General features: G+C 35.6%; 2 protein-coding genes across 2 annotated transcripts; one reads left to right on the top strand and one right to left on the bottom strand.

The window, feature by feature from the left end:
* Positions 1 to 1,279: 1,279 nt before the first annotated feature.
* On the bottom strand, positions 1,280 to 1,988 carry Tsp_03934 (putative protein cereblon). The gene is made up of 4 exons (XM_003374697.1): positions 1,955 to 1,988; positions 1,837 to 1,901; positions 1,526 to 1,740; positions 1,280 to 1,472 (listed from the first exon to the last, which is right to left on the bottom strand). Exons 1-4 carry the CDS (start codon positions 1,986 to 1,988, stop codon positions 1,280 to 1,282), a joined length of 507 nt encoding a protein of 168 aa, XP_003374745.1.
* A 1,065-nt stretch (positions 1,989 to 3,053) lies between these two features.
* Positions 3,054 to 11,395, top strand: Tsp_03933 (domain protein, SNF2 family). Its single transcript, XM_003374696.1, has 28 exons — positions 3,054 to 3,242; positions 3,377 to 3,447; positions 3,797 to 3,866; positions 4,110 to 4,388; positions 4,445 to 4,526; positions 4,591 to 4,971; positions 5,031 to 5,181; positions 5,243 to 5,378; positions 5,450 to 5,738; positions 5,827 to 5,988; positions 6,058 to 6,131; positions 6,193 to 6,398; positions 6,461 to 6,626; positions 6,713 to 7,017; positions 7,072 to 7,249; positions 7,308 to 7,436; positions 7,499 to 7,612; positions 7,676 to 7,894; positions 8,105 to 8,247; positions 8,315 to 8,457; positions 8,677 to 9,769; positions 9,823 to 9,928; positions 9,994 to 10,095; positions 10,174 to 10,311; positions 10,369 to 10,570; positions 10,664 to 10,737; positions 10,860 to 10,947; positions 11,322 to 11,395. The coding sequence occupies exons 1-28, from the start codon at positions 3,054 to 3,056 to the stop codon at positions 11,393 to 11,395; spliced, it is 5,364 nt and encodes a 1,787-aa protein (XP_003374744.1).
* Positions 11,396 to 12,497: the final 1,102 nt, after the last annotated feature.

Genomic DNA, 12,497 nt, shown 5'->3' with positions numbered 1-12,497 from the left:
TTTCTGTTTCGCGTAGTCATCATGTAGTAAAAAAAACGAAGTTAAACAGAAACTTTAAATTTTACTTTAAAACTATTGTAAATATATCCAGATTCACAAGTCGGGAAAAACATTTAGACTGGAAATACCGACTTTACGCTAAATGACACTTTTCACCTACGATGAACATTTACGTAATACTTTAAAAAGCACCGTTCTTTCAATAAGAAGATGAATCAATGACGCATCTTACTTTAAGCAAAGTGAGAGCGTAAAATACACTTGGAGAGATATTTGTGAGAGAAGTGATAAATTTCCAACCAATATGATTGCCGCAATTTGAACACGCCAGCAATTTCCATTTATAACTTAAAATTTAAAATAATGGTTACTATACAATATTAAATAGTTGGTAAAAAGTATACTTTGGGAACCAGCTGAAGGATCCTTTAGGGCGACCACTTTCTTCAATATTTCTAACAGATTTCAGTGTTACAATTTCGTGCATGAAAGACGCGGTATTCACATAAACACCTGTCGGTCCGTTGGAAGACATGCTGATTATATCGTCCACCTTACCAATGTCTATTTCACACAATCCACAAGCAATTTCATTGTAATGATACATCTATATATGTGTACAGATACATGTATATATATATATGATGTGCTAGGAATGATGAAGAAAAATTACTTTTTCAAGAATTGCCAAAACTCTTTCAAGCCGAGTCCGAGCGTCAGAAACTAGTAGTAAATTCATTTTCCGAAAAGCTTCAATAGGCAGTATTGAAGCTACCCAGAAGCTGAAATCGGTCACGTCCATCGGAGAGTTAGTTATTGGTAATGTATTATACCAATCTCTGGTATGCTCCAGAATGTTGTTGATCAGAACACTCTACGAAGCAATAACAGCTGCAAATAAGTAATGGAAAAATACATCTTACCAAATCAAGTCGATTAAGTATCCACTTTGGAATCGTGGTAAATTTCGATTCATAAAACTTTTCAACCTATTATGAAGTGAAATTTTACAAATCAAATGCAGTATTAGGAGACATCTTCAAACAGGTTTGCAAAATATTATTATAAAAAAATTATGATTTGTAAAACTTAATAAATAAGAATTCCTCTACCATAGGAAAAGTGTTTGTATTGCTGGTACCAGACCACTCAACGTCGCTCTTGCCGGGAAATATTCTATCCAAAGATGGCAAACGAATGTAATCGAGAGGATTTCTCGAAACATAATCAATCAGTATTTTCGCATCTCTTGCCATCAGAATGCTAAAAGAACACAAACTTAATACGAAACCGCGTATACAAAAATGCAAGCAGTAACAAACTCTGTGTTTTCAAATATCGTTGTTTCGATGCTGTCGATATGCACACGATGTCGACCAATTGCTCGGACAGCAACAATTTCTACCCCATCTTCATTCGCAATTCTGTAGCTCAAAACCTGGGCAATTATTGAACAAGAGATGTTTTCAACGCTATAAACTAAACACATTTCAATAAACTGCTAGATTATAAATAATATTCTAACAGCTGATGCTGACAGATGAAAGCGTGATATCGTTGAACTCTAATTGCATATTTCAATGCTTTACAAGTATCTGGTGATGTAGCGAACAATGGAATCGTCTGACCAGGCCAGAAAACAACGTTCTCTTCGAAAACGATTGGAATTTCACGCAGAATAGAATCGTACTCGTAAAACAAACGGCTACCGAATGCATCAATAAAATTGTTACCAAGATACTAAATTAAAGGCAGAAACAATAATATAAAAAGTGAAATAATAAGAAACATTAAAAATAAGTATTGTACTGCATTATTTTTGGAAAAATAACTTACTAAATGCATAGCTGGCAAATGGCGATCGTAAGTGATTTCGCCTTCGGTTTGACTGATAGCATCTTCTGCACAAAAAACATGTGTATTTCAAGACAAACATAAAAACATCATAAATTACCATCAAATTCTGAATCAGTAACATCTGTGGACATTTTCACTGGATAAATGTAACACTACTAAAATGTTAACACTGTTGAGATAGCAAAAACACTTTATAGATAATAAATAAACAATAATTTTCTATTTAACATGCAGAGGAAACTCAATAAATGTTTAAATTATGATTAAAATAATAAATAAATGAAAAGTATAAATCGAAAACAAAATAAATAAGATCCTAAAAGCAAAAATTGGACATCTTAACTACCATTACAGTAATCATTCAGGTAAAAAGCAGGTAGTATTTAAAACATTGGAGTCAAAAACAAAATATAAAAAAGGTTTTTGCACATAAAATTAATTTCAATTTGCAAGTTATAAGTTTTATTAAAAGAAAATGGAAAGAATAAATGCAATTTAACAAAACAACAACTGAAATGAATTATTAACATTTCCGTCACGTGATAAGGATATATTTAGATCATTTATTGAAACTTATGATTATATAACAATATTTACATTTTATTTGAAATTCAAAATCTTTTATTGGCAAAAATAATGAAATACAAATTTAAAACAGCCACTGCATTCAACCTGAAAAAATTTGCACAGATGAAATTTAATTCTAACATCAATAGCAAATATTAATAAATCAGTAGGAAAAATATGTTAGAAATATGATGAACAGCAATAATAAATTAAAAGAAAACGTATCATAAAAAAATCTCTAAACTTTCATGCTTAAATTTTTTTGAATTGTTTTTAAAGTTATTTAATTAAAAACATTTTAATTAATAAGAGCAAACAAAAAAGATTCAGTATTATGTATAAAATAACTTCAGCTGTTTTTATTATGTCTTGCAATCATGCAAATACATTTTTAACAATAAAATGTTTTATATTTCAGAAAAACGTTAAAAAATTATTTAAAATTTTTTAATGATTACTATATTATTTTTTATTTTGTAAATGAAGCAAACAATTTATTGCTAAATACAATATGAAAATTTTATTTCCAATACCTACAGTATGACAACTATTCTGTATTCAATAGAACTTGCTTTTTGTTATTTTCTTTTGGTAATGAAAGGTTGATATGAGTTTCCAATGCCGACGTGATGGAAGGAATTTCTGTTCATAAATCTTATCAACAAGAAGGAGCTGGAATGATGCGCCAAATGGAACCTCCAGATGGCTCCATGAGCATTCCGCAGGGCGAATATGGCATGTGCTATCCGCCCCAAGGCCAATCAAACATGATGTTACCTTCGGGTCGTCCCGTGCAAATGCAAAATTTTTATTCACAGGTATTGTAATTTGAAATAATTGATATAATTACAATTTCTGTACTCGTATTGGTTTTGTCGCTGTCGTACCATTTAGTGTTAATAAGTATCATTCTGGTTTATCTGTAAAAGTTTATCAGAATTGAATGTCTCAGGACCCAAACGTAAGGAAAAGTGTTTATAACATTATTTGGTTAGCGTTAGGAGCACTTATGAAATGTGCTAAGTAGATTGTTTTTGGGGGCTTCCGTTTTTTTCTCAAAATTTTTGACTTTGAATGTAAACGTTATATTAGTCTTAACTGTGATTTCGTTGAATATTTTATCTTAATTATTTTAATACGTTTTTATGTAATAAAAATCAATGTAATAATAGTGCCATCTGATTAATTTTTAATGGGAAGTTTAGTTTTAAAAGTTTCTTCAGTTATTATTTTTTGTTACACAGTTTAAAGCTTGTGTTGAAGTGAATATTTTTTTTTTGATTTTATGTTTTTATAAATTTTCATTATTTTATTCTACAATTGTTATTATAATAATTTGTTTTATAAATTATGCTTTTTTCATTAATTACAGCTTAATGGAATTTAAAACAAAAACTACAGTAGGTTATGTGTCAAATTTAAACAGTCGTACGCATTTGTTTGTAATTGCCTGAAAATCAATTTCTGATTTAAATTTTGAATGTTGAATTTTCTTCATTGTTTTCAACGTAATGAATATAATTATTTGTAGAATTTTGTATTATAATTATATTTATCAGTTTTTAAATGTGCTATGTTTTAGTAAATGAAATTTATAAAGATTTTATTTTAACCTGGTTCTTATTAGGTAGTTTTTAATGTTCAGACTTATATATATTACGAAGTAAAAATTATTTTTTTGTTAGCCTCAGCAACAGTCTTATGTGACCAGTATTCCGCCTGGTCCTGCCAATTCAAATCAGGCATATGCAAATCAACCCGCTTATCCATACCAGCAATATCAGCAAGGATATCCTGCTCAAACACCTCCGTCGGCTCCTGCTGCTGGTTATGGATACAGTTCAAACATGCCTATGAATGTGGCTTCGCCGATGCCAACACAGGGATACCCTCAAACTCCATCTCAGCCTTTTCAAGGGCAGCCGCCACTTCCGGAAGCAAGCACAGTGGCTCATTTGGAGCGGGTTGGTTGAGTGATTGTTGTGAGAATGATGTCGAATAAAACAAAATTGAATTTTAGACTATTGCTGAATTGGAACAGAAGGGAATGACCAACGATCCACGTTATCATCAGTTAGTTATTGTACTGAACAAATTGAAAGGTAATTTTTTGTTGTTGTTTAGCAAAGAACAGGTTGAAATATGAATTTTTTTATAATTTTTCAGGCGCTCGGTCATTCCGTCAACCAGTGGCTGAGACTGTTCATGCTGATACGTGCAAAAAATACGAACAACAGCAACACCTCAGCGAACCAGGGCCTTATGTATATTCAGACAGTCCAGTACCGTCCCCGTCAGTTTGTTCGCAGAATCAGCAACAGCAACGCCGTGACCAACAGACACTACCAGCTCCGGAAGATGGTAGCAGTGGCACGTTTACGGCTGGCCAGTTGACTCAAATTCGGCATCAAATTGCCATCTACAGACTTTTGGCCAGAAATTTGCCCATCAAGGAATCACTCCTCGAGGCTGCTTTGAAATCTTCCTCTGAGCAACCGGAAAAGCCGAAACCGATTTCACTGCTTCCTGAGCCATATTCTATGCCAGGTGACGTTTTTTTCTATGATATTTAATTAAAAAGATTTTTTTAACATTTAGTTTTGCAGGTCCATCAATTGATGGTGTTGGCCAACTTCCGTATAATTTGAATGCGTTGAATACAATTCTTCAACAGAAACAGCGCAATATTGTGTTTGGTTCAATGAATAAGCCGGTTGGTTTAGATCCAGTGGAATTGATGAGAGAAAGGGAAAATCGGTACGAATAGCAACTTTGCATTCGAATATATTTTAATATATGAATATTTTTTTTTGATTAGATTGCAGAATCGTATTGGTTTGCGCATTGCGGAACTGGAACGAATTCAAGCAGGTCCGGATGGAATGCGGCCTGATCTTTTGGTAAAAGCGACAATTGAGCTTAGATCGTTGAGACTGCTTAATGTTCAGAGATCGGTGAGAGAGAGAGGAGCTTGTTTTTCTTATTCTTCTTCTTCAATAGCTGAGAATGTGTTGTTCATTTGCAGTTGCGACGGGATATTTCAAATATAATGAAACACTCGAGTACATTGGAAACATCGTTGAATCCACGCGCTTACCATCGCACGAAGAAGCAATCTCTGCGTGAAGCTCGTGTCACTGAAAAGCTTGAAAAGCAGCAGAAAATGGAACAGGAAAGAAAGAAACGTCAACGGCATCAAGAATTTTTGAACGCTTTATTAGTCCACGCGAAAGAGTTTCGCGAATATCACCGAAACAATCAAATTAAGCTTGGAAAATTGAAAAAAGCAGTTCTCACCTATCACATGAACACCGGTATGATTGGATTTGAATTTGTTTGTTTGTTTTGCATATTTATATTTAATTATTATTTGTTCAAATTGGTGCTTGTTTGTCATTTGAGAACGGGAAAAGAAGAAAGAGGAAGAACGTCGCGAACGCGAGCGTATGCAGAAGTTGATGCAAGAGGATGAAGAAGGTTACAGGAAATTGTTGGATCAGAAAAAAGACCGGCGCTTGGTATATCTGTTGCATCAAACCGACGAATACGTTGCTAATTTGACGGGTGTGTTATGTTTTTTTTTGATTTATTTCATTTTTTTGTAAATTAATTTTCTTTTTTATTCTACTACAGGCTTGGTGAAACAGCATCAAATGAACGAAAAGCAGCGTCGCAAGTTGGAAAAGAAAGAGATGCGAGAACAGCGGGTAAGGAATATTTTTGTCGATTTTTGCAAGTGCAGTTGTGCAATAGTTGGATCAATTTCAGCGTCGTGAAAAGGAAGAAAAACGAGTAGTGGAAGAACAGTTGAAGAAATTGAACAGCGCTTTTGGTCATGATGAAAGTTCCACTAAGGAAGAAAATGGCAGTGACCAGACGATCAGAGTACGCGAGGTGGCTACTGGTGCTATACTGACAGGTGACGATGCCCCCAAAGCTTCTGAACTCGACGCTTGGCTGGAAGCGCATCCAGGGTTGGTTTGAAAAACAACGAAATTGTATTGCAAAAAAAGATATGATAATAATTCAATTTCAGTTATGAAGTTGTATCACGAGATGAACACGGCAAAGATTCATCATCGTCTGAATCGGATTCGGACGAATCGGATTCCGAAACTGATGTCGCTTTGGTATCCTCTTCAAGCAGCAAAGTTGAACTCTCTCAAATGGATGAAGATGACAGAAATAAAGCTATTATACAGGTGAATAATAATAGTAACTGTGTTGTATGGATTGTTGAGTTGAGCAATCTTTTTTGTTCGGCTTTGTGTTATTGTATTTTTTTAAGGCAGCCCAAACGGAAGATGACGAATACACACCGGCTACTAATGTCGAAGAGCAGAGTTATTACAACACTGCTCATCGTATTCATGAAAAAGTTCTCGAGCAGCCTTCAATTTTGGTTGGTGGTAAATTGAAAGAATATCAAAAGAAAGGTGTTGAATGGTTGGTTTCACTTTATGTGAACAATCTGAATGGCATTTTGGCCGACGAGATGGGCTTGGGTAAAACAATTCAAACCATTGCGTTGATTTCGCATTTGATAGAAAAGAAACGAGTCAATGGTCCATATTTGATCATTGTTCCATTATCGTAAGTTTATTTCGTTATTTTTTTTCATTTCTTTATTGTTTTTTCTTCGTGTAGTACATTGTCAAATTGGATTTTGGAATTCGAAAAATGGGCTCCAAGCGTGGTAAAGATTGTTTACAAGGGAAGCCCCAATGTGAGACGTGCTTTGTCATTCCAAACTAGGCAGGAAAAGTTTAACTGTTTGTTGACTACTTATGAATACATCATCAAAGATAAAGCAATTTTGTCCAAGGTTTAGTTTATTTTATACTTGATTAGTAGTTAATTTTTATAATTTAATTTACATTCAGATTCGTTGGAAATACATGATTATTGACGAAGGTCACCGGATGAAAAATCATCACTGTAAACTCACCCAAGTATTGAACACATACTACACGTCGCCTCACCGTCTTTTGTTGACAGGCACGCCGCTTCAGGTGGGAAGTTGATTTTTTTTTTCTTTTAAATTTAATTAATGAAAATTTGTTTTTCTTAACAGAATAAATTGCCAGAATTATGGGCATTGTTGAACTTTCTTCTGCCTAGCATATTCAAATGTTGCAACACATTTGAACAGTGGTTTAACGCTCCATTTGCTACTACAGGAGAAAAAGTATGCGATTGATTCATTTGCTCATTTTTTTAATAGTTTAAAAAATTCTATTTTATTGTAAAGGTGGAGTTGAATCAAGAAGAGACTATGTTGATTATACGACGTTTGCATAAAGTTTTGCGGCCGTTTTTGTTGCGTCGATTGAAAAAAGAAGTGGAATCGCAATTGCCAGAAAAAGTGGAATATGTCATCAAGTGCGATATGAGCGCATTGCAGAAGGTGCTTTATCAGCACATGCAAGCGAAAGGTGTGATGGTGACTAGGGAAACGGATAAGACAAAGGTGAGTATTTGAAGTAATATATATATATATATATATATATATATATGAGCATGGATGTATGCGGTTTTTTTTAATTCCAAACTTTGAAATTATTGACCAATTTAAATGATTGCTTGGTTGATGCTGACAGTTTGGTATATTATTTTTTGACAGAAATCAACGTATTGTCGTACATTTTCTAAATATTTTTTTGATTTCTTTCTTTTTCAGAAAGGCACTCCTGCGGCAGGTGTGCGCACGTTGATGAATACTGTAATGCAGTTACGAAAGCTTTGCAATCATCCGTATATGTTTGAGCATATTGAAGAAGCAATGGCGGAGCACTTTGGTTACCCTGATAAGATTGTTTCTGGGTAAATACAGGATGAATAAATTTAAACGAAAAAAAATTTTTTTTAATTTTATTAATCTTATTTACAGACCAGAATTGTACCGAGCCAGTGGTAAATTTGAACTGTTGGATCGAGTATTGCCAAAGTTGAAAGCCAGTGGTCATCGGGTTTTGTTGTTCTGTCAGATGACTTGTTTGATGACAATTATGGAAGATTACTTTCATTATCGAGGTAAGTTTTGACAATGCTTATTTGCGAGGGAGGTGCTTGTTTGTTTATTCATTTATTACGCCAAGACGAAAATTGCCAGCGTATGTTTTATAAATGCGTTGGTGTCAACGTTTTGGCAAAGTGAAATGGAATGTGAATTTGAAAATTAAAATTTACATTCGGACAATTGAATTGAAATTGAAATGGGAAAAGATTGATGTTTTATTTTTTTTAATATAGATTTCAAATATTTGCGATTGGACGGTACAACCAAGTCGGAGGACCGTGGCGAGTTGTTGGCCAAATTCAACGCGCCCGCGTCGGATTATTTCATATTTCTGTTGTCCACTCGGGCCGGCGGCTTGGGTTTGAACTTGCAGGCTGCGGACACGGTCATAATTTTCGACTCGGACTGGAACCCGCACCAGGATATCCAAGCCCAGGACCGTGCGCACCGAATTGGTCAGCTGCGCGAAGTGCGTGTTCTACGCTTGATGACCGTCAATTCGGTCGAGGAGCGCATACTGGCCGCCGCCCGCTACAAGTTGAACGTTGACGAGAAAGTGATCCAAGCGGGCTTGTTTGACCAGAAATCGACCGCCTCGGAGAGGCGACAGTTTTTGCAGGCAATTTTGCAAAACGAAATCGACAACGACGAAGACGCGAACGAGGTGCCGGACGACGAGACGGTCAACCAGATGATCGCCAGGTCTGAGGAGGAGTTTGAATTTTTCCAGCGCATGGACTCGGAGCGCAGGCGTACCGAAGCGCGTGAACTGCAAGCCGCCACGCCCTCAACGTCTCCAACTTCCAAGCCCAAAGCTCGACTGATCGAAGAGCACGAATTGCCAGCCTGGTTGTTGAAAAATGAAGAGGAGATTGAGAGGCTGACCAATGAAGATGTGCAGGATCGACTGTTCGGCAAAGGGGCCAGGCGGAAAAAGGAGGTTGACTATTCGCAGGACTCTTGGTCGGAGAGGCAGTGGATGAAGGCAATTGACGAAGAATTGGACGACGACTTTGACGATTTTGATGATGATGAAGAGTTGAAGCGTAAAAAATTTAAGCGCAGAGGTCCAGGTCGGGGTAGGCCAGTGGACGATCATCACCACTCTGGTGCTGGTCATGAGAGGGCGCCTCGTGGAAGGGGTAGGAAGCAGCAGCACCATCACCAACCACCACCCACCCATGCAGAAGGTGACGACGACGAAGACTTTACAATGATTACGACGCCCAAGAGACGACGTGGTGCACCGCCCAAGCCGAGGCCTAGCAAGCAGTTGCTGAACTTGATGAATCAGATTGTCGAAGACACCGTCCAATACAGAACCAAGTAAAACAAATGCACAAACCCCAACCGTTATTTATATTAATTTATTTATTTAGTGAGGGGCGTCAGCTCAGTGAACATTTCATGCAGCTCCCTTCTCGACGTGAATTGCCAGATTATTACGAATTGATTGCCATTCCGGTCGATTTTAAGAAAATCAGGGTAAAGATATTGTTTTTCGCCAGAAGATGAGGAAATATTATTATTCATTGTAATTCCTTATTTAGAAAAAGTTAACAGATGGAAGGTACAAGAATTTGGAAGAACTTGACAAGGATGTCCAGTTGCTTTGTGACAATGCGCAAACTTACAATCTTGAAGGTTCCGAAGTAAGTTTTTGGATAAACCCGTCTGTTATATTAAAAAAAATTGATGATTTTTTTTTGTTTACGTTTATTTGAATTTAGATTTACGAAGATTCTGTGGCGCTGCGCAATCTGTGGAACAATTTACGTGAACAAGCTGTAACTCGTGATAATGCTGAAACGGAAGCCGCTACTGGCGACGCTGCTATTGCAACATCCAGTTGGTCCAGCCAGAATGAAGTTGTTCAATACTTTTTTAAATTTTAAAATAAATTTATATACACAGAGCATTTACAGAAGAAGAAGTCGTTGCAACCGAAAAAGAAAGCAATGCACGGATTGTTTGTTGAAGATGAAGATGAAGATGATGCGAACGTTTCTCTGGCATCGGCTGTGACGGCAGCGAATGGCGATGAGAACAACAGCAGCAACATCAGTAATAATAACAACAATGAAAACAGCAATAGCGGTAATGATAATAATAATGCTACGGCGGAAAGTAGTAGCTTCAATGTGTGATCGTTTGTTTTGAAATGAGAAAGAAAAGATGCTTGTCTGAGTTGGTTTATTTTCTCCAAATTTGAATTTTCAGCTGCTGCGGCTTTTGTATTTTGCCAGTATTTACCACTACAACTTGTACTCAACTACTTCAGTAGCACTTTTTGTGTCTAAATATTTTTTTAATTTACATGTACCTATTATTATTTTATTGCTGTTATTATAATTATTTTGTATTGCAGATTCCAACCATTCTCAATTTTTCTCTTTTAACATGAAAAGTATTAAAGTTTTTCCCGATATATAAAAACAAAAAAGCATTTGGAAAAGTCGAATTATGCAATCTCGAGGATGTTGTTATTGCTATTATTTCATCGCGTTAAAAGTTTTCATATATACATTGAAACTCGTGACAGATTGCGTTTAATAAAAGAAGAAAATGAATGGTTATGAAGGAAAAACTTTTGCTGTATACTATTCAGTTAAGTTAAATTTGAAATAGGTGAGATTAAGCGGTAAGTTATTGCATTATTTTTTCTCACTTTGAAGCTTAATTTGTTGTATTTCTGTTTTGAACATTTTGAGTTACAGTATGACTGTATAAGTATTTGCAAGTTTGAATGTGCTATCACATGAGCGATTCAATGTTCAATATAAAAATGGCATTATTTCTGCGCAACGTATTTGACACAATTTAAAATTCTTTGGCATCGTTTTTAATTTTTATTTTTTATGTTATTTTTAATGAACAGGGCTTGTACAGGCGGATGAAATGAAATGCAAATTTAGCACCCTAATGAAGAAGATTAATTCTCCACGTCTGTAAACTCCGGTTTGATCTTGTAATGCACGCACATGTGACAAGTCGATTAACCATAGTCGTCCCAGAAATGTCCAACTTCAGCCATGCAATTTCAGACTTGTACCCGCGGCGACGGCACTTGACAATCCTTTAACTTCTTATTTTTGTCACATTGCATTTTGTTAAATTTGTAGCAGCATTCAGTATGTGTTTCATTTTACAGATATTAATCATTTTGATGAAAAAATTTTTTCGTACCTTAATTCAGTGGCAGTTTATTTAAATTACAATTATCATTCCAAATTAAACCCACTCATTATATAATGTATGTGTATTTTTAGTTGATGTGTTATTCATCGAAAAAGAAAGCAACAGTGTCCTTAGACGTTTTGGGCATTTGAAGCATGAAAAGGTGTCCAGAAACTCCTGGTAGACTAGTCGATCGAGGTTAGTGATGTATTTTGTATTGTGTTGTATGCATTGTAACGCGTAACGCTTTCCACAAGCGCATCCCTGCTGCGTGAGAGCCATCTAGCGTGACGGTTTTTTGAAATCAGACCGTATGGCGCGGCGCTTGATCTTCACTTTTCAACCCGGGATAGGTGTACATTTCAAACTGTGCGCTCCGCTTTGTCTGCCGTTGAACTAAAAAATGGCGATCGACGGTCCACTGACGAAATGGAATTTTCCAACAATTGGACCTGAAACTGTTGCCAAAGTAATTTCGGCTGCTGTTGAATGTCCACTTGAAATAAGTAGCGTGCTGTTTTCTTTTGTATTATTTTGCACTAATATTCATGCACAATATTTGTGACAATTTTCTCTCTTCTCTGCTGATAAAGAGCAGTATAATTTCTTGATAAGATTTACGACAAAAAGGCATAAGAATACAAAAATGGAAAAGAAATCAATTATAATTATTATAATTAAATAAAAGCAGAGAATAGTAAGGACAATTTCAAAATAGAATAATAATTACGCGAGAAATTTGATGGCAAAGACATGTATGCAAATTCTGACTCTTACTGCATGCAAATGTGTTGGAAAATTTCTTGTAATTTGCATATAAATGGAGTGGAAAGTAGAAATTTGCTTCAGTGGGTTTATCATCGAAATTTGATCCTTC

The sequence above is a fragment of the Trichinella spiralis genome (genome assembly GCF_000181795.1).
Source record: "Trichinella spiralis strain ISS 195 chromosome Unknown Scfld5, whole genome shotgun sequence".
NCBI lineage: Eukaryota > Metazoa > Nematoda > Enoplea > Trichinellida > Trichinellidae > Trichinella > Trichinella spiralis.
The sequence above is the reverse complement of the archived record's forward strand: the minus strand, read 5'-3'. Positions and strand labels throughout refer to the sequence as shown.

Excerpts from the sequence above, each read along its gene's own strand:
- Tsp_03934 (XM_003374697.1), bottom strand. The coding sequence starts at position 1,988 with ATGTCCACAGATGTTACTGATTCAGAATTTGATG. Across the intron at positions 1,741-1,836 it reads ATTTGCCAGCTATGCATTTA|TATCTTGGTAACAATTTTAT; the intron begins GTAAGTTATTTT and ends CCTTTAATTTAG. Across the intron at positions 1,473-1,525 it reads TTCATCTGTCAGCATCAGCT|CGTTGAAAACATCTCTTGTT; the intron begins GTTAGAATATTA and ends TTTAGTTTATAG.
- Tsp_03933 (XM_003374696.1), top strand. The coding sequence starts at position 3,054 with ATGGAAGGAATTTCTGTTCATAAATCTTATCAACAAGAAGGAGCTGGA. Across the intron at positions 7,250-7,307 it reads ATAAAGCAATTTTGTCCAAG|ATTCGTTGGAAATACATGAT; the intron begins GTTTAGTTTATT and ends ATTTACATTCAG. Across the intron at positions 7,613-7,675 it reads TTGCTACTACAGGAGAAAAA|GTGGAGTTGAATCAAGAAGA; the intron begins GTATGCGATTGA and ends TTTATTGTAAAG.